General features: G+C 34.5%; 1 protein-coding gene across 1 annotated transcript in view; it reads right to left on the reverse strand.

Annotated features, from left to right (window-relative positions):
• Window positions 1–847: 847 nt before the first annotated feature.
• Window positions 848–27,136, reverse strand: part of tusc3 (tumor suppressor candidate 3) — a 141,756-nt gene continuing 115,467 nt past the window's right edge. Inside the window, exons 9-10 of the mRNA XM_056446998.1 lie at window positions 3,902–3,992; window positions 848–967 (exon numbers count right to left, since the gene is read on the reverse strand). Of these exons, the coding sequence (XP_056302973.1) occupies window positions 952–967; window positions 3,902–3,992 (107 nt within the window). The 3' untranslated portion in view covers window positions 848–951. The remainder of the gene's footprint in view (window positions 968–3,901; window positions 3,993–27,136) is intronic.

Below are 27,136 nucleotides of genomic sequence, written 5' to 3' on the forward strand. Positions count from 1 at the left end.
ATTTTGAGCTCAAGCTTTACAGACACAGGCATCTGAGATTTGTATTACATATTGTAAAAAAAGACATAACAGATCCCTTGGAGTAAACATATTTCTCCTATTAAGATAAAAAGCAGATTCTTCTTACAGTATGTGACTAAATTAAATTTCACTGAATTAAAATGATGAGATTAATTGAACGTACAATTCCTAATTAAATGCTCTTTGACAACAAAATAAAAGTTTTAATGAAGCAGATGCGCCAATAAATGTCGATGTATTAGAAGCTCGCAGGGTGGGTTGACATTATTGTCTACGATGACAGCTAATTTAGGATTTCACCCTTTAAGGAAATCTTTGCTTCCACAAAAAAATCTCCCTCCCAGCTCACTTGTTTGAAGTTAAATAAATGCTTTCGTTCTGATATTGGAATGAATTTAATTGGATCAGTGGTAGCCGAGTTGGTTTTAATAAAGAAGATTACTACCCCCCTTTCACGACCTACCCAAAATAAATGAGAAAAAAAAAAATCTAATACTTGAATATTTCTTCACAGATTTCAAATGACGAGAAAACAAGTCATAAGGAGGAAAAAAGTGACTGAAGGGGACAAAAAGAGGACACAATCTGCTGAGGCGCGCACAATGGCCTCAAGAGAGGTATCAAAAATGCCAATAACAAATAACAGCCTCACACACACACACATTATACACACCTCCCTTTCCATAAAAACCTTCAGGACACAATACTCAATTTGCAATTAAAAATGAAAACCGGTCATATAAGCGAGCGAGCGATTCATTTGACTTCAATAGACGCGCACACTTTGCTTGCAGAAAAAACACACACACAGAGCACGGCGGTGGGTAATAGTTTCGTTTATTTATCTTAGGTCACACATGCAGTGCGTTACAGTCCAATTCATGCATGAAACCCCTGAAGAACGGCAGCTTTTTCTTTCACGGCATGATCTTATTTAATCAGGAAGCTGAAAGAGACATGAAGAGAGAAATAAAGTGAGGAGGATAAAAGAGAGGAATGTGAATAATGACGGGGATTGACGTCATCGTCTAATGGTTATGAGAAAATGGCTATAGACTGAGAAAGATCATTCATTGGAGGCTCTACAAATACTTCTGCCGCCAGAGTTGCTGTACTTTTAAATGCATTTTATTTGACTCATTAGCTTGAATCCTGGCGAATGTAGATGCAGCAAGAGAGAGAGAGAGATGTTTCCAGATTGAATATGTCTCTGGCTCTTTTCACTGCGCTTTTGAAGGACTCCGTAATGTAAACAAATCATTCTCCTTTCACTGACTGGTTTTTCATGAACTGACACTTGTGAAGACTTTTCCTCTTTTCATAAACAGGCTATATGGCGGTATAGCAAACATAGGAAGTATATTAAATGCAAGGGTCTCCTTGGAATAAGTTTTATGTAACAGTCAAATATGGGTCAGATAGTGTTTCATTGCTATTGAGCATAACATATTCATGTACACATTAAAGAACATACTTTTTCCCTGATAAGTACTTATGGACCCTTTTCACAGTTCTGGGTTTCTCAGTAGCCGAAGTCGTCATAGTTGGGTAAACTTAGAGTGCAGTGAATGGGAGAGTACAACAAATATATATATTTTTTCCAATCCAATTTGCTGAAATAATAAAAGACAAACTCTAAGATGGTGTTATTAAGACGTACAGAAAACAGAAAAAAATTGTGTGCGACTGATAATGACAGTCAGAAGAGAGAACAATATCAAATTTACCGTCCTGCCCCATAGACTCTGCATTAGAAACACCTCACATGAGAGGTAATTGATAATTTTTTTAATTTGATGCAAAGATGATGTAATACATATGTAAATACATAAAAAAGTACATATGTTTTATTTTTATCTATTTAAATATTACATTTTTTTAAGCCATAATCCCTTTAAGGCAAGTTATTTCACTCGGCGGCCATCTTTCTCAAGCAGTATGCTCGAGTATGCTGTCTGAATGGGGAAACATCAAATTCTCCAAAACTGTTTGCCAAGCTTATGATTGCATTACATATTTGGAACCACCAATACAATTAAACAACAACCGTCTCATAAGTTTTGTTCCTAAATGTCAGAATCAAACAAAATCTGCATTTTTCAGGTTGCCCAAGCTAATGCTCGAATATGAAACACTCGAAATGAATGGGATCACGACACCAACCTCATTCATGGCCGCTCTACATATTATCAATCTCTAGATAGTGATCGTCAGATCGCGCTGCTCTTATGAAGTAATTCACAACTTGGTCTTGATGGCGAATCTCCTCCAGAAATGACAGCGACTCTTTGTTTACTAGTTTGAGTAATTGCTGTCACGTGATATGTTTGATAGGACAGACTGTATCTCACGTTCATTTCATACAGATCACTAAACCACAAAACTTTTGTTTTCAAGTGCACTTGGTTAATTTAAAAGTACAGATTTCAAGCTTTATCTGGATATATTTCTTATGTCTGTGAAGCAAGTTTCGCTGAGATTCACCCCAGAGAAACATCATTCTATAGCGATCAATGATTGGCTCCTGTACTAGTAGGCGGGGCTTCATTCGCCATATTGACTGTTACATTTTTCCCCATTCAAAGCTATACGAGTGACATGTCTTATGTTTTATATAGTCTTTATTTAAGCTCATGATGACAGTTAAATGCATCATAACAGTCTTGTGAAAAGGATCCATAAAACGTATAAAGGAATATGCAATCATTCAAAATTGAGATATTTTAAATAATTACAAACATTTAAAATCACTATTATTTTGGGGCTGCTTTGTGATCCAGTCTTGTGTCATCAAATAATGTTTGTTCTAACTAATGTTCTAAATGACGGAATGCTATATACTGGCTGTCTTCTGTACAATCATGATAAAAATGTAGAACAAGCTTTAAAATGACAAAATAGAAAATCATGATGCTTGAATAACACCTTTTTTGTTCTCAACTCATAAATAGTGTGGGTTCCACTGAAAATGATAAGCATATTATCAAAATATTAAAAAGTCTCCTGAAGGAATCAAATATTCTGTAAATGAAATAGCAAAACTGAACTATTTATTTATTATATATATTTTTTAGTACAGCAATTATGTTTATATTAAAATCATAATCTGTTGATTACTGCAGCAATAATAATAAAAAACAAGATAAAATAATAATAATATTATTAATAATAATAATAATAATAATAATAATAATAATAATAATAATAATAATTATTATTATTATTATAATTATTATTAGTAGTAGTATTATTAGTATTATTACTATTATTAATAACCATAATGGCAATAATATCAATGATCATTTCAAAAATTAATTTCAAATAAATCTCATAAAAATATTTATATTAACACACTTATAAGGGTCTTTATCTTTAATTTTTAGTTAATTGACATTTTGTAATATTATTTAATAGTTGAACATAATTTTAATTTAATTATAACATTGTCTAAATTGCATTTCACCAATAGAATTACAGCTCTAGGTATACATTTAGTTGTATGTAAAATACTGCCCCATATAAACACTAAAACTATAAACAGCCAGGTCCATTTTGTGCACATAACATCCAAGAATAATCTGTTAGCCGTTTCATGGTCCTGTCATTAGCTAAAATGTATAATACTCAGTGCAATTATTCTGATGTTGACATATTAGAATTCATATCTCAGTGTTACTGTAAGCATTTTACTATAAGATTTTTCCGCTCTGCAAATCTAATGAACAAATGTAATCAAACGTTTCAGATGCTGTTAATAAAACTTCAACTGAACCGAGAACATTGTTTGTAAAAGTCAAAGCAGAGAAAGCACTGATGCGGCAGAAAACGATATTACAAGAAAAATGCTTTAGAATATTGACTTTTAATAGCTGAATCTTACCTGTAAGGATAGCCATGGTATTTTGATCTGAAGATGGACAGAAGGAAGCTAAAGAAGAACACCACTAAACCAAGTCCAACAAGACAGATAACTGTAAAAACAGAAAAACAGAAGCCCAATGAGTGTCACTCTCTTAATGAGCCGAATAATGCTTACATTGATTAAACTTAATTAGTATGCTGCGATGGTATTCTATAATGGGATTAAGCTGTTGGTGAAAATCGCTTTTCATGAACTTTGATCTGAACAGCTAATCCCAAACAGCCATCTTAAATTAAGCCATTACTAATGAATGAAACAATAATCGCTACTTAAATGCTTATAAAACATGCCGAATCAGCTGCTTTGTCCCTTATGTGATAGTGCCGAAGATTTGATAACCTGCTGAATCACATTATAAGGTGATTTTAAAGATTAGTCGATGCCTTAAACATTGTGCTGTTGGGGGGAAAACAGCTGATTTTATCAAAAGGGAAAAGACTGCAGCTCTGCATCAAAACCGGTTGAGACCTATTTTGCACCCACAGTTCCTGAGAAATGGCTTGATTTAGAAAGTATATGTAAAATTGCATCCATATTCTCAGCTTTTATGCACTGATATGACAAATGTAATCTCTACTGCATCAAAGAGATTCAGAAAAACGCTCTTATTCTCAGCCTTCACTTGTAGAGCTCTGATTGGACGATGTAACTGCTATATGCTGAAGCAGGAGTCATTTTCTTTAACATGCCATTGTAAAGTGATAACAGGTCTATGGAAATGAAATTCAACTTCAAAAATGTCAAACCCTGATTTGCTCACAATAAAGGTTCTTTGCATGAAGTATAAAAAAATAATACTCAATATATGAGCAGCTAGAAATACTGTTGATAATATTTGACGCTATATTAAACGCAATATTTAAAAGCAAATGGAGGTTTAGGTGAACATGTACAGTGAACTGTTCCTCAAAGTCGTGTTAAAAACAGTAATGTATTTTATACAGTGCTGATATTTTAATTGGTATATTTTTTCCATTACTGGTGCCAAATCGATACTTTTAAAATGTTACCGCTGCCAAAATGGAGCCTGAAACTATACTTTTAAAAAGGTCACAAAATGATGGTGGATGACTTAGGAATACATTATTATTTGACAAAAAAGGTTCTTTAAATTGAACAATATATTAAGTTTAAGGCATAAATGTAAGTATGTGTCAATACAACAACAAGAAAACTAAAACCACCTAATTCAACTGCAAGAATTGAACAGCTTTAAATTTCAGCAATTCTTTTTGCAGAAATAGGACCATATTTGCTTTCTCTGGCAAAATCATTTCATGCCGTTCAGCCTTATAATCTTAAAATGTGAGGATCACTTTTGTCATCACTTTAGACATTATGCTAGAGAATCATTCAAACACTAGCTCTAAAGTGACGTTGTTAAATTATAAACTGTTTCTGCTGTTCTGACGTCAGCTGCAGATGTGAATGAATGGCGGAAGAAAGTAGTTCCTTATACAAAAGAGTTTTTAGACTATCTGTGTTTGTTTTTCTTTTTAATATACACGGTTATGCCGTTGAACTGTTGTATAAATGCAATATTACACTCATAGCAATGCGATGTGGCTGCATATCGTCACCAGTGGGACGCATGCCTCCCACCAGTACCGATATACAGCCACATCGCACTGCTACTCATTTGATATTGCTCATATATTATATACACACATATGTATACATATACAGTGTAATATATTATATATGTACAATAAAAAAAAAAAAAAAAAAAAAAAAAAAAAAAAAAAAAAAAAAAAAAATCGCCATTATTTTTTTATTTTAATGAGTTGTTAACTATTGACTACAAAATTAACATCCCCTAAGATTAATAAATGCTTTTGCAGTTTTCATAGTGAGTTTAGTTTAATCAACTAATGCTAATAAATGAGTCTTATTGTACAGTGTCAACGAACAACATTCAGAGCATTTATATTCAATATCTCCTGCATGCGGAAGGAAAAATCTGCATGAAAATGTTTGAAAATAAATAGACTATATAATACATTTTATTTGTAATGCGCTTTTCTTAAACTCAAAGCGCTACAAGGCAAAATACTAGCAAAATAAGGCAAGCAAAACAGCACAACAATAAAAAATGCAATAAAACAATAAAAATATGAACCATAATATAGAACAAAAAGTTGATCATCCTAACAAAATGATCATCCTAAGTTAAAAGCAATGCTAAAAGCATTCCTTATGCTGATGGGGAGTGCATTCCACAGCTTAGGCGCACTGTATGAGAAAGCCCTCCCATGGTCTTGAGTTTACACCGTGGCTGATATAAGTCCTGATGCAGAACGAAGACTGCGGGCTGGAGTGGCGAGAGTCACCAGGTCACAGATGTAACCGGGTGCTAGCCCATGCACTGCTTTGAAAGTTAAAACCAAGGTCTTAAAATCAATCTGTGATTTAATAGGAATCCAGTGTAATTGTTGTAGCACAGGAGTAATATGGAGACGTGATGATATGTGTGTCAGAACCCGTGCAGCGGACTTTTGTATATATTGTAGTCTTCTGAGAGAACTTGTAGGTAAACCCCCAAAAAATGAATTTCAAAAATCAAGACGTGATGTGATAAAGACAAGGATAAGCCTCTCTGCATCAGGTCGTGAGAGAAATGGTCTAATCTGTGCAATATTGCGGACATAAAAGAAGGCAGTTTTTGTTAAGTGTTTGAAGTGGGAGTTAAAACTGAGCTGTGCATCAAAGAGCACCCCAAGGTTACGCACCTGGGTGGAAGGAGACAGTGGAACATCAACTGAAAGTGTGAAATCCTTGTACTGGCTAACCGTAGTAGGGGTGCCAATTAATAAGACCTTAGTTTTGGAACTGTTTAATTTAAGGAAGTTTCTAAAAGACAGGCAGATAAAACTGACGTAGCAGTGTTAAGATCGAGGCAAGCACTAACATAGATTTGAGTGTCATCAGCGTAGCAGGGGTACCCCAAGCTATATTTACTCATAATCTGGCCAAGAGGCAACATATAAATACTAAACAGCAGTAGACCAAGGACAGACCCCTGAGGAACACCCTGATGCAATAGAACAGTCCGTGATCTATGAGCACCCAAATAGACAAACTGAGAGGGGTCAATGAGATAAGAGACAAACCAGTTAATAACTGTACCAGACAAACTGTATTTTGGATTTGTGTGTGCCTTTGTTTTGTATGTGGGTGTGCCGTTTCATGCGTGTGTTACAGGTAAGAACGGCATTGGAGGATCTGCATTTCGTGCTGATGACGTTGGCCGCTGACGCTGGGTTTGCGCCACCAATCGCTGGTCGGCGTAGCGTTTACAAGCCGAGCCCAAACTGCAATGCCGATCTCTCTCTCTCTATCTCTTTCCATTTCTCGCTCTTACTCTTTCTGTGGGTCTCTGTGAGGACAGTCTCTCTTGCGAGGGTTAGTCTGAGAGAATGTGTTTTGCTTGTGTTTAATCCACTTGTCTAAAGTTTTGAGATCTGAAAGTGCAATGTGTTTGCTTGTGAACTTGTCCAGTTAACTGATGTATTTGAGTGATACTGTACCTCTGAGAGGTTGTAGGAGTGAGTAAGTCGCATGATATACATATACAACACGGAGATTTATCTTTTGTATTAGTTCATTAGGTTCAGGAGAATGTGCTGCTTTGTGTATGTTTTGTTTTTAGTTAGAGTAGTTTAGTTAAGACGTTTGGTACGTTGAAGATGTTTCTTTTCTTTTCATATTTAGTTTAGTTTGTTGAAAACAGTTACTCAGTTTTGTTAGATTTATTTCTTTGATTTAAGCACATCTAACTACTTTCTCTCCCCTCAGGTAATTCATCATTGTAAATATTTTTCTTTCACTGTATAATATATTTTCACTGGTTTCACTGGAAGTATGGGCAATAAACAATTGCAGTGATATTTGGTTCTTCAGTCGTTTCTTTCTCCCTTCATTTGTTACACACACACTCAACTATTATATGTTATGTCAAATACCCTTAGTTTAATATTACCATCAAAAAGGACGTAACACAAACCAATCCACTTCCTGAGCCTGTCCAGCAGTATACTGTGACATATGGTGTCAAAATATTAAATCATTTGGAGCTGTGATGAACAACCACTAATATAGTAACTTCAATATTTTCAAAAGTCTCTCTAAAAGTTGCAATCTCTAACACAATATTTAGAAGTGCTATTTTGAATGATGTTTATTATCACAATATATTGTGTTAATGAAAATCGCCACGTCTAATATTGATATAGCCACAGTTGTTTAATTAATTATTAATAATGGTGTAATCTTGTTTAGTCTAATGTTAGTCACCAAATAAATGGTTGTTGATTAACATTTTCTGCAATAAACATAACCAACAGAACTAACACCAGAGAGCACAAATAAATAGATTATACAAATACTGTAATACTGTAACATCAGAAAATACAATTAAATAAATTATAATCAGTTGAAAGGTCAGTTTTGATATTATGGTGATTTCAAAAGCACAAGATGGTTTCCCAAAGGCTGTGTGTACATGTGAGAGAAAAAGAGAGAGAGTTGGTAAGTAGTAAACATATTAAAGAGCGAGGCAGTGGCAGCTGCTGTTTAGCTGAATGAGAAGCTAATCAGAGCTTAATCAAAGTGTGTTAACCTCCTCAAAAGAGGGGCACCTCCAATTACACCACACCGCTAGCACTGTTCCTCTCCAGATTAGTCATCCAGAAACACCCTCTTATCCTGGGATCGCACCCTCAGAATACACACGCGCACACACAAACACAAGGCTTTTAATTTAAAGTTTCAGTATCTACTGAACTTCCCTAAAGACTTGTTTTCAAGGCCTCGTGCGACAACGCTCTCTCTGAGACCTTGATGTTTTTCAAGCCTATTATCATTTCCCGACACATTACACAAGCCTTCCCATAAGACATGTGATAGTAGCCGCGAAAGGACTCTGTGTTATACAAAAAAATGACAAACATGACTAACTGAGATGTGACATTTAAAAGCTGCTAAACATTTACTTTCAGGGTCGTTTGGTCGCGCGGTAACTAATGCGATGTTGCGGAAAAACGACGCAATGGTGCAATCACATTTGGCTGACTTTCCCACAATTGGATAGAGCAGCTTGCCGTAAATGATTCTGCGGGGGAAGTGGAGTTTGAAACTGAAGCATGGCTATTTTGATCAACTTCATTTAGCATCTTCCTATTTTAAATGCGCGGAGTCAGTGTGTTTCCACGACAGCCACTGAGTTTGATCAACCACTCACTGTGCAAGTATTCTTATTCTGCATAGTAGCAATTAATATTTGACGGCAGCTGAGTTAAAGGGTTTTTTTTCACAGCCTGTACTTACTGCTTTAGGTAGAAGTAAAAATTAATCAGTTATATTAATCCTTTAACTTTACATCTATGTATAGCTGAAGTCAGAATTATTAGCCCCCCTGTTTATTTTCCCCAATTTCTGTTTAATGAAGAGAAGATTTTTTTCTAAACACATTTCTAAACATAATAGTTTTAATAACTCATTTCTAATAACTGATTTATTTTATTTTTGCCATGATGACAGTAAATAATATTTACTAGATATTTTTAAGGTACTAGTATTCAGCTTAAAGTGCAGGGAATTTTCACAGTATGTCTGATGATATTTTTTCTACTGGAGAGTCTTATTTGTTTTTTTTTTTTGTTTTTTTGGCTAGAATAAAATATGTGTTTTAAATTTTTTAAAAATAATTTTTTTAAGGTCAAAATTATTAGCCCTTTAAGCTATATTTTTCGATAGTCTACAGAACAAACCATCATTGTACAATAACTAATTACCCCATCCTGCCTAGTTAACCTAATTAACCTATTGTAGTTAAGCCTTTAAATGTCACGTTAAGCTGTATAGAAGTGTCTTGAAAAATATCTAAATATTATTTACTGTCATCATGGCAACAATAAAATAAATCAGTTATTAGAAATGAGTTATTAAAACTATTATGTTTAGAAATGTGTTGAAAAAAAAATCTTCTTTCCGTTAAACAGAAATTGGGGAAAAAAAATAAACAGGGTGCTAATAATTCAGGGGGGCTAATAATTCTGACTTTAACTGTATGTATGTATGTCTGTACCCATCCATCCATCCATTCACCATGTATGCATATATATCTACAGATCTATTTATCTATAATGATTTATTCTGGTTCATAAATCTGATTGGACAATAACAGTGTGATATTCTAGTGAAAGTACTTTCTAGTCGAAGTGGTATTCTAGTACTTTTTATCAATTCACCTATCAGTATTCTTCATTGCGAGTGTTGTGGCAGAGAACGAAATTCACTTTGTTTTGGCAAGAGTTTTCCTTTTAGACAAGAATGAAGCGTTCAGAATTCTGAGAGCAGCCTTACCATGGACAGTTCTTCCAGAATCTTCTGTAAAATATTCTGTCGGGGTTAAACATGAAATTTAAATAGCCTACGTTTTATATATATATATATATATATATATATATATATATATATATATATATATATATATATATATATATATATATATATATATATAATTGCAATATTTATTCTCAATTATCAATTCTTTGTTCTAGCATGAGGGCAAAGTTAATTGTTATTATTTAATATTAATTACATATTATGTTAATTAATAATGAGCAGCACGGTGGTATAGTGGGTAGTGCTGTCGCCTCACAGCAAGAAGGTCGCTGGTTCGAGCCTCAGCTGGGTCAATTGGCATTTCTGTGTGGAGTTTGCATGTTCTCCCCATGTTCGCGTGGGTTTCCTCCAGGTCCTCTGGTTTCCCCCACAAGACCAAAGACATGTTGTATAGGTGAATTGGGTAAGCTAAACTGTCCGTAGTGTATGTGTGTGAATGAGTGTGTATGGGTGTTTCCCAGTGATAGGATGAAGCTGGATGGGTATCCACTGTGTAAAACATATGCTGGATGAGTTGGCGGTTCATTCTGCTGTGGCAACCCCTGATTATTAAAGGGACTAAGCTGAAAAGAAAACGAATGAATGAATGAAGAAATTAATGAATTAATGAGTGATATTACATCTAGATTTCCCAGTTCTGGGTTGTGGCTGGAAGAGCATCTGCTGCGTATAAAATATTCCAGAATAGTTGGCGGTTAATTCTGCTGTGGTAACCCCTGATAAATAACAGACTAAGCCGAAGGAAAATGAATGAATGACTGAATGAATGAATTACATCTAGATGAAGGCCGTCACCGACTTTTAGTTTTGGATCATAAGATTGTCCTCAATGTTTCATCAGGACACACTGATTTTACCTCTGTGTTGCATTTACAGTTTTAGTAAAAGAGTATTTGTTTTTAACCCTTAAAGTGCCAGTAGCTATTGAGGTGCATTTTATAAATCAGCAAGGACCACAGTTTCAACTAAACTGTGTTTTTAATATTCCTCAAATGAACTTCACTGTAAAACATGTTCCTCAAAATGGGTGGGGAGAACTAGCATTAAAGACACAGGCCACAAAACCAGCTACATTGTGTTCAGAGCAGAAAATTCCAACATTCTGAAAGGTATAATAAATAAACTGATGGGTGTTTGAGCTGAAACTTTACAGACAAAATCTGGAGACACAAAAGACTTATCTTAAATCTTGAAAAAGGTGTAAAATAGGTGCCCTTTAAGAATCATGTTCTTTCAACTCATTTTAAATAAATAGTTTAAACAAGCAGAATTTTTTTTTTTTCATATTACCTTGAATATCAATTATGCTCAAAAGAAAAAAAAAGTCAGGCTTGAAAGTATATTGCAAAACTCAAATTTTTAAACATGGCAACTCACATACTGCACTGCATTATTACATTTATTCCTATTTTCTATGGAAGCAATGCAGACATTATAGTTAAGTGGTATTTGGAAGACAGATAGGTGAATAATTACGCAATCCAACTATACAATCTGTGATCCAAATAATTAATGGTCCATGAAAAATATGCTTAGGCATGTGAACACAGACTTTATTTCGTAGTTGAGGTATATGGTCCTTGTGTATGATAGTAAAATGCAGTTTATTACGTTGCTGCTTTTGGGTTTACACACTGAACATCTGGACTACCGATCTGCTGCAAATACACACGCCTGCTGTTGTGAGCAGTTTTAAAGCAACTTTGTTTTTATCTTTTTTTAACGCACATCAGCTCTCTAAAACAATCATTCATAACTTTTTTTGTCTTGGAAAACATGAAGACTGTTACTCTTCGCTAGCTTTTGCACTAGTTTTTACAAGAGCGTCTTTTGTTTTCTTCCTAATGGCACAGCATACAATAGTTTGCCCTCGGCTATGCATTAAATATTATTTTTTATGATGATGAGCCTAATAAGATACTCCATCTGCTTTCTTTTACAAATGCTTTTAATTCTGTGTAATGGGCTATTCCCTCTAAACGCTCTGTCCCAAATGTATTAATATGGTTTATAAAGATATTATTGGAATGTTAAGGAATATTTCGGGTTATATTCTGTCAGCAGAATCTGTGGCATGGGAAAAAATGTGGGCACACTTTACAATAAGGTTTCATTAGTTAATCATTAGTTAATTAGTTAAAGCACTAACTAATTAGTTAGTGCTTAATTTAAGTCGATTCTTGTCAGATCCTGCTCCGGGAAATGTCAGATATTCATGTTTTGCATTCCAGCTTTTATTTTAATTGATCCGCCATTAACTTGTGCATGGTGAATACCTGAAGTCAAAGCAAAAGGCATGTTTAACTATTGGCCCTCAACAATATTTTTAGCCAAACATCTTTCTTACATTTACAATCACTCTCATTGGTTGATGAATGTTTTGCACGCAATGAGCAGCAACAATAAATAATGGCATAGTGGCCTACCTAAATGATAATTTCACAGGCAGTCATACATATTTTCATTTTATTTTTTAAAAACCACGAGTAAATCTGATAATGAGCTTGATAAAAAGAGATCTCGGGAAGATGGAACTGCGTTCCTGGATCAGGAAAGTGGGAGACAGAAGCAAAATGTAGTGATCAGCGGTAAAGCCAGGAACTTGTGGAATTTACTTGGGGAAATTAATTCCAATATACTGTAAACAAATGCTGCAGAGTTAACAACTCTGGCCCCTTTTGTTAAGCTTATCAGAAAAGTGGCAATTGAGACAGTGAGCATCTGTCTTTGTTGATCGATAACGACTGATATGTGAAGAGCCCAGAACTTGCAAAACGGCTTCTTGATCCAATCAACAATCTACATGGTCTCAGGCCCCATTAACACTAATACGTTTTAGTTTTAAAAGTGTTTTATAATGAAAAAGATCCGCGTCCACACTAGTGTTTCACCCAGTGTTTCTGAACTACACTGCATTACACTGCTGAAAATGCACATCACAAGACCACACACACACTCTAGCATGCACTGCAGCATGCTTTGAGCACATCTACCCATAGGAGAGCTGTGCACGTCGGACTGTTCATCAAGAATCTACCGCTGGATCTAATCTCACTATATTTGTTAAACGTGATATTTATTTCATCTTGTTGTCTATATGTGATATTTAATTCATCTTGTTGTCTAAATCTAATGACATATTACCCGACTTTGGTCTTTTGAATCTGTTACTTGTTCTTAGGTAACATGTTTTGGCTGAACTCAAAGAGAAGTTAGGTTAATATATTAATTAATGTAACCGTGGACACTGATTCTACATATTGACTGACTGCTTGCCTTTATTTCTTATATTGTATAAACTTGTTGTATGTTATACTTTTATAATGCCCATTATTGATTATTAAAACTGATATTCAGTGAAAGACGGGGTATGTTTCGTATTTTCAATGAAAATGAAAGGAGGCAGTATTGTTATAGGCTCCGTTTTTGTTATAAATATGCATACAGTGAAGATGACGATCAAATAAATATGCAGCTACACGACGCCTCAACATTTTTGATGTCTGTTAAGTTAATATCAAAATGAAAATAGCAGTTCCTTATATCGGGTTTTCATTTTATTGTTATGAAAGTGAAACAGCATAGCCAGGGTGATGTGAATGAGGTTATAAAATACACGTTTCCCTTTGAAGATTTACCCGATGTGTCTTCGGGAGTTTGTTTTCCATATCAAACTTGCGAAGTCTGAACTTACAAGGAGAGGATGCAAGACTGAACTGTGTGTAGGCTACTTAATATTGAGAAAAAGCCCCAATCAGATAGGCAAATGTCTGCAGCCACACCTCTATTTTCAGATGTCTCCTTTTCTCACTGAGACGGAGCAGCAGCATTTTAGAATGAAAATGGCCTCTTCAGCGTTTCCTAAACACTCCGCTTTCAGTGCTTGAAAACTGCGGCGTAGTGTAGACGGATGGCGTAACCGAAGCAAAACTTATGCATTTTCAAACGAAAAGGTATTAGTGTAAACAGGGCCTCAGACACAGAGAGACACATGGATCACAATACCTCCATCTCACAAAAGAGACACAAATGGAATATTTTACTTCATATACCTTCGGATTCAAATGATCATGTATATATTTAATATGCATTGCTTGAAATACTCCACTGTATGAAACTTTGTTTATTAGTTGATATTTGATAAATCCAATTATCACTACAATATTCGGTGTCCCTGCGTGAGGCTAAAATAGCAATATTAATATCAATACCAACATATTGATTTTAATATTTGATAAATCCAATTATCACTACATTAATCGGTGCCCCGCGTGAGGCTAAAATAGCAATATTAATAACTAAAATACTGATGCTTATATTTGTTATTATTTCAATTATCACTTCAAAAGCGTTCACAAGTCAGCCAGAAAACAAGATGGAAGAGGTAACTGTGGACTCTTTTTGAAGATTAGATAGAGTGAGTCATTTAATTATCTTTGTTTCACTTGGAAGTGAACTGAATGTCAGTGGTGAATGACTGAATAGTGATGTTTTGTAAGATTTATGTTTGTTTTTTATCCATTATTGACCCATAACATTATATGGCACAATCTATCAATATTTAGTGATGTCATGTTCCGGTAAAACTGAAATTGTGTGGTGGACGTCGATCACGGTAACTTTCATTTCCCGGTTTTGTTCCAGAAATTAATCATTTAACACTGGCATTAACAAAGTCAGTTATAAATGTATTTATTATTGTTTGTTCATTTTACATTAACTAATACAACCTTATGGTGAACTTTGTTACCAATAATAATAATAATAATAATAATAATAATAATAATAATAAGTACATTGTTGAAGACATTTCAGATTTTTACTACTACTTTTTAAGACATTAACTGTTATAAGATGTCAATCAATGGTGTACCTTTAGGATTTGGAAATCTGCTTATCAGACCAATGATAGATGGAAGAGTTGCTTAGTTGTTTAGAAATCTTTTTATTCTGCAATTACACAGTATAACTTGTATTTACACTGAATATTGGTTTACCTGTATTAGCCCTTTCAATTATTATTGAGTATTTTGTGTACTGAGGAAAACAATAAAAAACAGACACTCAATTTTCTAGTTGTTGGAGGGCAGTGAACAGGATTTTTTTTCCTGCACGTAGGTCGACTCCTCTAAACCTTTTGGAAAAAGTCAATATCCATTAAAGTCTCATGGTGTTGCATTACTAAAGCAGTTTACAGCATATTATTTTGACTGTGGCAAACAAACAGTGAGTGTTTTTCTTTTTTTTCCGTTACGAAAGAACCTGCATACAAGCTGACTGCCTTGATGTGATACATTAAAGAGCTGGAATATATAGTTCTTTAAATATCTCAGGTCACTAAGCTTCAGCATTTGTCATGAGCCAATGCTTTTGCTGATGCATATGCAGTAAGACTGTTTAAAACACCATCTACTCAACATCGAAAAATAACCCAGTCACATCTCAGAGCAGTTTCAAAGTGGGGAAAGTTTCAAAGAAAGAGGTGCTAAAAAGTGTGTTAATGTTTTATGTAAAAGATACATGCGGAACTGACATTATTTTACACTGCGGGTTGATGCATTGGTTATTATGGCAATGTTTAAATCAAATGACTGCTAACAACAAACTCCACATGTACAATAACATTCTTACATTTGGGTTGTATAGACCTTTTTCTTGGCTGCTGCATGGAGGGCGCCATAGCAACCAGCGTCTTCCGGTAGAATGCTAAGAACTTCCGTTTACAGCGTTTACAACCGGTAATTTGCGCTCGAAAATGGGTTACAATAAGGGTTGAGTGGATTACGGAGTGTTTGAAACTTGAACTTTGAAAGGTGTGTGTTAAAGTCGTTATAATTTGTAAGATGTAATTCAAGCGTGAGAGAAAACGTTCTCCTAGTTCGCGTGTCTGCCGTCAGAAATACAGAGTGTGTATGTTCTTCTTGCCTGTCAGCTGTTAGCTCAGCGGCTATTCAATACACACACACACACACACACACACACACGCAATACTTTACTGCATTATAGAGCAAACCAGATTACTGGCATGAAACTTAACAGGTATGCAAGTCATGCAATTTACAAAAATTACCAATAAAAGTGTGTTACTGATCCTCTGCTGGCTAATTTGCATGTTCATTCCGTTTGTTTCATTTAGTGGGTTGTATATACCACGGTTTGTGTTTTTCTGTCATTTAAAAATTTCAATTTATTTTCCCTTTGTGACAGTTATTAAATCAGTGGGACAGTACAGGTGACTTTAGCGATGACGAGGCTTCATTTAAACAGCAGAAGATGCTGTCTGACAACGAGGGGAAAATGCCTCACAGCAGTTGTTTTCCATCCTATTAGATCACATTTTTCAAAATGATCAGTCCAGGAGGTGGCGCTGATCGACAACAGTATCAGTTTAAAGAAGATAAATGCAGGTCAAATAAATTAAAACTATCGTTTCAAAGCTGTCCAAATGTGACGTGTCCAAATGTGTTTATACACATCAGCTGCCGTTCTTAGCATTCGCCTTGCGCATACACGCAAAGCATAATGGGTAATTTTGCGTTCCAAGAAAAAGGTCTATAGTTGTTAGTTAAGTAGTTAAATATTAGTTTTGTAGCTTTCATTTATTTTTGAATGCACTAAATGTTAAAAAAATGACTAAATTAATTGTTGTTCTGAGTTCAAAGCTATAAGTTTTTTCTTTTGAATTAACATTGCTAGGTATAAATAATAATAATAATAATAATAATAATAATAATAATAATAATAATAATAATAATAATAATAATAATAATAATAATAATAATAAAACCTTTGAACAATTCATTGTTTTTTTCCTAGGAAAAATATTTCTAATTGAGCTGTTGACATGGAACTGAACCAGCTTTTGGTAAAACCCCAAACAATGCGAACATAAAAATGTAACAAAACAAAAAAAATCTGAAAAATTTGTTATGTTTAATAACAATATAATGACACAAGGAGAAAGTCCTGAACTACTGAAACATATTTAATACTTTATACTCTGGTTCCATATTCATTATCCTGCTAATGTAGATGTTGGAATGAAGCAGCTAATATTAATTTACACTGACGAAGGGCAGAGGATTGCTAATTAGAGAATTCTGCTGCTTTCTGGGCCTTCACTGGCTTTCTGCAACTTCCTTTCTTCATGAGTTCAATATACTGTCCATTTGTCACTTAATTTTTTTTTTTTTTTTTTTTTTTTTGTACGGTTCTTTTTAGTTTTTCTTTACTTTTTAAGAAATTATATATATATATATATATATATATATATATATATATATATATATATATATATATATATATATATATATATATATATAATATTAGTTAACTTAATAATTTTGAGTGGGGATAACAATTTACATTAGTCTATAACTAACTGCGTAATGCATTGCTAACTCATTGTCAACATATAAATAGTTTAATTTGTTAGCATATAAAATCTTTAATAATGTTTTAAACTGGTCAAAAGTGACATTTATTAAAGCACTTATTTGAAAATACATTTGCATAGCTAAAATATATGCTATTTTTTACAATTGTCTAACCATTGGCTGTGGTTTCCTGTGTGGTTATTAAAATGGTGTTGGGTTGTTTTATGCAAGAACATTCTTTTTTAGGACAACTTGTTTTATGTTCAATCAACTTAAATTTATATAAAACTAATAAGTTAACAAATATTTTGTTGTGTATAACCCAGCATTTTTTACAGTGTACATTAAACAAAAGAGACTGCATTCAACTTTTCTTCATTTGAATAAAGCTGACATGGTTATTAATGCATAAAAACTACACACTGAATACAACATGTAAAAGACAAATTACAGAAGCACACGCAGATTACTACAGACACCATTTCCATATGAGTAAGTTCATCTTTGTGACATGTGCTTCAAAGCCCAAGCGCGTATATACGCATACATATGCATGACACACGCACACATATCTCATCAGTCAGAACTTATTACTCCAACCCCATTGCATGAATTAGTCAGTGTGTACGTCTTATGTACCTCCAGTGGCTGACAGAGGGTCACCCAGCAGTGCCTACAGAACAAACATCTGCCTTAACTGCAGGCTCTTCCATCCTCTTTTCACACCCCAAGAAAGTGGCTTCAAAATGCACCGTAAAAAATTATTGTCATTTTAAAAGTAAAAAAAAAAAAACTGCAACATGCTACAGTAAAGATCTGGAACCTATAGGTCACACTTTATTTTAATGTACAGTACAATTTATGCTATGAACAAACCAGTGTTGACTAAGCTACTTGAAAAATGTAGTGAGCTAATCTAAACACTTGGTAAAAGTTGCTTAGCTACATCTACTGTAAGCTATTTTTTGCAATTTTCATTTTTAAATCGAAGCAACTTAAATAAAAGTCAATCATAAATTAGTGATTAATAAAACTGTCAATGAAACATATGAGGCATAATTGTTTAGTTCAACTATTTACTGCAATAATATGCTGTAGCAAACAGAACAGATTATAGTATACAACAGCAAATAAATAAATAAATAAATAAATAAAATAAAATCCAATAAAACCAAGTGTTACACATTTAAAATACTATAGTAATTTATAGTAAACAGAAATATTTAGGGATAAGCATTATATAGTATTGTACACTGTCAGAAATAAAAGTACAGGAGCTGTCACTGGGGCAGAACCTTTTCAAAAGATACATATTTGTACCCAAAGAGTCCATAGTGGTACCTAAAATTAGTCCCTAAATGTACCCAAAAAGTATCTTTGAGGTGCCATTATGGATCCTTCAGTTATAAATATGTATACACTGAGAGTGTATATTTACAACTCTTCATTAATAAATTAGACTACATAATTAGTAACTATCCTGAACTAATAGTAATTACCATAGTATACTTTAGCCATTACCACAGTAAACTATATATAACTCTCCCTCAGCCATCTTTCCATCAAGCAAATTTCTCATGTTGGCCTAATTGGTTGGCGATGTCACCGACCAGAGCGACAGGTGGCAGTAACGCACCAAAAAGTTTGTTGTCGACCACCATAAAACACGAAGAAGAAGAAAAAGTGTCATTCTTGCCATCAAATGGATTTACTTCCATCAGCTAGACACCGGCCTCACAGCTCCGTGAATGTCAGGGCCGTCACTTATTGATCCACAATCGCCAAATGTAGCTTGTGTGGACGCTACTGCACTAAAAAATTGCATCGCTACAGAAAAGCTATTTGATTTAAAAAGTAGCGATGCTACTGTTGCACTACCGAGAAATGTAGTTAAGCTAGTAGCGTCACTACTTGTAGCGACACTACTGCACAATAACCCTAAACCCAATCATCATAACATCTACACCTACAATAACCCTAAACCCAATCATCATAGTTATCAACTACACCTATAAGAACCCTAAACCCAATCATCATAGTTATTAATATCTACACCTACTATAACCTTAAACCCAATCATCATAGTTATCAACTATACCTACAATAACCCTAAACCCAATCATCATAGTTATTAACATCTACACCTACTATAACCTTAAACCCAATCATCATAGTTATTAACTACACCTACAATAACCCTAAACCCAATCATCATAGTTATTAACATCTACACCAACTATAACCTTAAACCCAATCATCATAGTTATCAACTACACCTACAATAACCCTAAACCCAATCATCATAGTTATTAACATCTACACCTACTATAACCTTAAACCCAATCATCATCGTTATCAACTACACCAACAATATCCCTAAACCCAATCATCATAGTTACTAACATCTACATCTACCCCAACCCTAAATCCAATCATCATAGTTATTAATGTCTACATCTACCCCAACCCTAAATTCAACTATCACAGTTATTAATGTCTACACCTACTCCACTGTGCACGTACAGTTACGAGTTGCGGAGGCTTTCATGCTTAACGCGCTTGCCATTGTACTGTTATTTTTACAACCACAGGGGGCGATACTGAGCAGGCTTACTGTCATGACAAAACAGATGAAGAAGTCAGCGAGTGGAGTTGCTAAATTAATGAATATAATAATATCTCAAATTTGGGATGTTCCCATCAATCAGCCGAAGATCGGTATCGGCCGATAATCACATTTAATGATTCAGATTTAATTGGCACACCAATTTCTAAGCAATACATTTGTTAGGTTAAATGAAAAGAGCAGTAAAGATATTGCGAATGTAAATCCCCCTCTCTGTCATAGAGCTATAAAGTTGCTGTGAGACTCTCCGGATCTGCTGTCAGTAGTTGGAGACGAACAAAATATTTAAATGGTCCTGCTTGTATTTAAGCCTTTTTACATATAACAACTGAACGTTCTATGTTTTTGAAAATATTGCAAGTTTACTAAAAGCTGGCTGGAATTATTAGATAAATAAAACTTAAAAATGTTTTTAACATAAATGTTTAATAATATAACTCCTTGTAATATACTTATTGTAATAAACAGTAGTTTATAGGTCTATTTTCTTTTAGTAAAAAAGTTATGGATTTATACAGTAGGTGTGCAAACTTTTTCTTGATTAAGACATCTTTCATCATTTGCAATGTTTCCAAATTGATTTGTTTGTAATTATATGTAATGTAAAGTTGCTTCTGGCCATGATATGATCACACCTAAAAGGTTATAAGAGACGTATTGAAGGGATAATATCCAGCATCCTTAATTTATTAAGTAAGGTAAGATCTCCACTTTAGTATCATACTTAGAGGGAAAATATGTTTTATGCGTTATAAAGCTTGAAGCATCAGAATCGGCACTCTGTATTGGCCGATCACCATGACAAAGAATCAGTATTCGGCATCGGCTGCAAAAATCCTGATCGGAGCATCCCCATCTCAAATGAACTGTGGACAAATTTGGAGAAAATGCAAGAAATCATGTCTGAAAAAGTTATCTGGAAAGTATTTCCGCCATCTTGCCAACAACATCTTGTTGTGACATCTCGCATGGTTCAATCTTGATAACGGCAAGTTATGCCTCTACTACAAGTTAAGTCTCTTCATGTTATGCCCCTGTCTTGCAGTGTAAGGGTGTAACATGAATGGGTGTAACTTGTAGTAGAGGCTACTACAGCCATCCTAGCCATCCCACCCTAGTTTTTCACGATTTTTTGCTGTAAAAATTACAGATTTTGTGGAGGTAATTACCATATATATATATATATATATATATATATATATATATATATATATATATATATATATATATATATATATATATATATAATCTGTATATAATATTATATATATAATATGTACCATATTAGGCTATGTTAGGTGTGCAATCTGAAACAATGACAAGGACACAAATTATAAAGATAAAGCTTCTTTATTTTAGACAAGCTCTAAAACGGTAGGGATTAAGCCAAAGGAAAATTGTATAACTCTCATTTTTATCCACGATCTTACTTTCTCTCAGATTTTACTCCCCGGAGCATCTGACATAATGTCACACTCAGGACATGCGTTAGGGCTTCCCCTACGGTAATACACCTAAAACACTGATTGCAGCAAAACTTGCCAATGGCAAGGCAGAGCATTAAGGCAGAGTTAAACGAAAACATTTATCGATTTGACGCAGATCATATTACCATCCATACATGTAAAGCACAAATAATGTCCTTCAATTCATTCACGTCCAGCGCCCGTCATTAGTGAACCAATTTTCATTTGTTCCATTGCTCAGACTGCTCCAACTTTCTTTTGCAGTCTGAAGCGCGTCAAATGCACAAAATGCCCAATTTGCACCACAGGACGTCTATATCTCATCTTTGCTATGACTTCACATGTAAATGTGAAGTCATATACTTGTGCTTCATCTGCGTCTGCTTACTGCACAGGCTGAAAACTCAGGCCCGGCCCCTATTCCATGTACTGTAATGTAATGTGAGATGTCATTTTTTCGAAAGACGCTCATATACATCACATGCGCTGCGTATGCAATGTTTATAGTCACATAAAACAATAAATTGCAAACTGAAATAAATATAATTTGATTATATGGTTTGGAATTGGATGTTTTATGAGATTATTTACATTTTTCACTATTAATGTGCATTTAATTAAGAAGTTTGCAGGATCGCAAAAATTTGCGACTTTTATTGTGCATTGGATTCAGCAATCGCGAAAAAAAAATAGGGGGTCTGGTAACTGTTAATTTACAGTGCGCTTGTAAAATTGGCCAGTAATACTGTAAAAATTGCCAATAATACTGTAAAATTTACAAACGCACTGTAAATTATTATTTACAGTTAATTGTTCTTTTACAGTGCACTCGTAAATATTACAGTATTACTAGCAATCAAAATTGGCAGCAATACTGTAAATTTTACAGCAATTTTTTTTACAGTGCACTCTCAGAAATAAAGGTACGAGAGCTGTCACTGGGGTGGTACCTTTTCAAAAAGTACAAATTTGTTCCTAAAACGTCCATATTAATACCTCAAGGGTACATATTAGTACCTAAAAAGTACAAAAGTGCTCCTCTTAAAATTTGTAGGTACTAATATATACTTTTGAGGTACCAATATGGACCCTTCAAGTACAAATGTCTACCTTTTGAAAAAGTACCACCCCAGTGACAGCTCTCATATCTTTATTTCTGAGAGTGTGTACGATTCTTTTTAGTTTTTCTCTTTTTGTTTGTTTATTTCTTTACTTTTTCCACTATTCATTCATTTCTCTTCAGCTTAGTCCCTTTATTCATGGTGTCACCACAGTGGAATGAACTGCCAACTTTTCCAGGATATGTTTTACACAGTGGATGCCCTTCCAGCTGCAACGCTGTACTGGGAAACACAGGGGGGTTATGTCACACATTGTTCACACTCATACACTACAGAAAACTTAGTTTATTCAATTCACCAACCCACACGAATATGGGGAGAACATGCAAACTCCATACAGAAATGCCAACTGGCCTAGCTGGGACAAGAACCAGTGACCTTCTTGCAGTGAGGCGACAGTGCTAACCAGTGCACCATCGTGTTGCCACTTTTTCTACCATTTCTTTACTAAACTGCTACACATAATAAATGTGATGCATACATATGCATTACATATTTACTTCAGTGTCAAGTGTTACCATGATGGTGTTTAGTAGTGGAGGGCCTTCTATATATTAGTATATTTCTCTCCTTACCGATAACTGGTTCATAATATGACTTTCTCATTCCATCATGCTTTTGGATGTGTTTTTTGTCTGTGTTAGTACTTCAAAACACTGCTTTATTAACACTATATGAATGAAATACAGTAGTACATAGACATATTTTAACTGTAAATTTTTTTTTTTTTTTTACTGTAAAATCTGATAGACCTTTTATAGTGTGTGGACATACAAACTCATTACTTCCCTTGTCTCCTCGTAAAATATCCTCTCTCACCAAATGTTTCTGAGATGAACTGATGAGATTTTAATAATGTAGATTCATATATGCATAATAGTCGATTAACAATGACAGGTGTAGGAAAAGCCCAGTGCCGGGCAGACCAGGTGTCACCGGTGGTTTAATTATCCATTGCTCTAACACCACCTTTGACCCTGATGCCATAGCCCTGGCGTGGCAGATGATGGCCGCTGCAAATTTAGGTGGTGCAGGGGAAAATGTGAGACACAACCTCTGGGGAGAGAAAGTCAAGAAGGTGTGTGTCGCTAAATCACACGCTAATGTGAGCTTTATGAAGGGTATGAATCATTTCAACACAGCCGCTTGTCTAGATCAAGTCTAATCTCATATATACCATCTTACTGTGAAACAACTAGATTTGCATTTCCCCGAGGATATGGCACAGCTTAGGATTTACAGTAGGCTTTGGAGCTCTGTAAATGAAATGCCACATCAGATCTGCTTTAAACATTGTTAATGCGGTAGAGTCACATTATGCGACACCATCTTTTGAAGGCTATAGAGCAAGGCTGGGAGATTTTTGAGTAGGCAATCAAAGAAACGCATGAATCGCTGGGTTTTTGGATGAGGCGTATTCGGAAGGATTCAATTGACAACTATTCAGTGCGAGGTGTAAGTACCCTAATCCACATATTCCCTACAGCATCCCTACAGAATTATTTTGTTATTTTAAAATGTTAGAATGGTGTTTTTGAGAACTCTGAACAACACGTTTAAATCCTGTGATCATATGCAATATATAAAATATAAAATGTATGTACACCGATATAGCTGCACTTTATTGAATATAATTTTTGAAGATTTTAACTTTTATTAGATGTGACAATGTATTAGTGAGACGGGAATGCGTGAGGAGAGGGGCAGAGATGGGTAGTATTTATAGTATATAAATATATATAAATATATATATATAAATATATATATATAAATATATATATATATATATATATATATATATATATATATATATATATATATATATATATATATATATATATATATATATATATATATATATATACACTGTATATATATATACACATATATATACACATATATATATATATATATATATACATTTGAAGTTAGAATTATTAGCCTCACTGAATTCCCCCTGTTTATTTTTTCCCCCAATTTCTGTTTAATGGAGAGAAAAGTTTTTTCACCACATTTCTAAACATAATAGTTTTAATAACTCATTTCTAATAAGTGATTTACTTTATCTTTGCTATGATGACAGGAACTAATATTTTACTAGACTTCTATTAAAGTGACATTTAAAGGCTTAACTAGGTTAATTAGGTTAACTAGGGGGGTTAGGGTAATTAGGCAAGTTATTTTATAATGATGGTTTGTTCTGTAGACTATCGGGAAAAAATATACAGTGAGGTCACTAAGTATTTGATCACCCTGTGATTTTTCAATATCTCCTACTTAGAAATCATGGAGGGGTCTAGAATATTCACCATAGGTGCATTTCCACTTTCAGAGACAGAATCTAAAAATAAAAATCCAGAAATCACGTTGTATGATTTTTTTTAACAATTTATTTGTAAATTACTGTGTCAAATAAGTATTTGATCACTTGAGTCAAAAATGTTTAATATTTGGTACAGAAGCCTTTGTCAACAATTACAGAGGTCAAACGCTTCCTGTAGTTCTTCACCAGGTTTGCACACACTGCAGGAGGGAGTTTGGCCCACTCCTCCATGCAGATCTTCTCTAGATCTGTCAGATTTCGGAGCTGAGCAACACAAAGTTTCAGCTCCCTCCAAAGATTTTCTATTGGATTTAGGTCTGGAGACTGGCTAGGCCACTCCAGAACCTTGATATGCTTCTTACGGAGCCACTCCTTGGTTTTCCTGGCTGTGTGCTTTGGGTCATTGTCAGGTTGGAAGACCCAGCCATGACCCATCTTTAATGCTCTGACTAAGGGAAGAAGGTTTTTGCCTGATATCTCACAATACATGGCCCCGTTCATCCTCTCCTTTATACAGTGCAGTTGTCCTGTCCCCTGTGCAGAAAAACACCACCAGAGCATGATGCTTCCAACCCCATGCTTTACTGTAGGTATGGTATTATTGGTATGATACTCATCATTCTTCTTCCTCCAAACACGGCGAATAGAGTTAAGACCAAAAAGTTCTTCTTTGGTCTCATCTAACCACAGGACTTTTTTTTCCATGACTCCTCTGGATCATCCAGATGGTCCCTGGCAAACTTCAGACGGGCCTTGACATGGGCTGACTTAAGCAGGGGAACCTTCCTTGTGATGCATGACTTTAATCCATGACGTCTTAATGTATTACTGATGGTAGCCTTGGAAACAGTGGTCCCAGCTCTCTTCACGGCATTGACCAGCTCCTCCCGTGTAGTTCTGGGCTGATTCTTGACCATTCCTAGCATCATTGATACCCCACGAGTAGAGACCCTCTGTGGGGCCCCAGTCTCAGGGACACTGACAGTCATCATTAGCCTCTTCCACTTTCTGACAATTGCTCCAACAGTTGATGTTTTTTCACCAAGCTGCTTGGAAATTGCCCCGTAGCCTTTTCCAGCTTTGTGAAGGTCTACAATTTTGTCTCTTGTGTCTTTTGATAGCTCTTTGGTTTTGCCCATGTTGCTACTTAGACTTTTGACTGATTTTGGGGTGCACGGGTGTCTTTATGACAGCTAACGACCTGAAACAGGTGCTACTAAATTAGAATCATGAGCAGAGTCTAGCTGGACTATTTAAAAGCAAAATAACAGGTCTTTGAGGGTAAGAAATCTGGCTGAAAAGCAAGTGATCAAATACTTATTTGACACAGTAATTTACAAATAAATTGTTAAAAAATCATACAACGTGATTTCTGGATTTTTATTTTTAGATTCTGTCTCTGGAAATGGAAATGCACCTATGGTGAAAATTCTAGACCCCTCCATGATTTCTAAGTAGGGGATATTGAAAAATCACAGGGTGATCAAATACTTATTGACCTCACTGTAGCTTAAAGGGGCTAATAATTTTGACCTTAAAAATGTTTTTAAAAAATTTAAAACTGCTTTTATTCTAGCCGAAATAAAATAAATAAGACTTTATTCAGAAGAAAAAATATTCAGACATACTGTGAAAATTTCCTTGCTCTGCTAAACATCATTTGGGAAATATTTAAAAAAGGAAAAAAAAAAAAAAAAGAAAAATCAAAGGGAGGGTAATAAAGGGTGACTTCAAATGTATTTCAAATACAAAATAGTATTTTGTCATTTGTGTTTGATAAGTTTTATGAAAATGGATCAATATTTTGTATCAAATTACATTAGTGTTTTGGGTTTTTGTAGTTTCAAAATACTGTAAAATACTTTGCAAGAAGTCT

This window comes from Danio aesculapii, chromosome 1, assembly GCF_903798145.1.
Source record: "Danio aesculapii chromosome 1, fDanAes4.1, whole genome shotgun sequence".
NCBI lineage: Eukaryota > Metazoa > Chordata > Actinopteri > Cypriniformes > Danionidae > Danio > Danio aesculapii.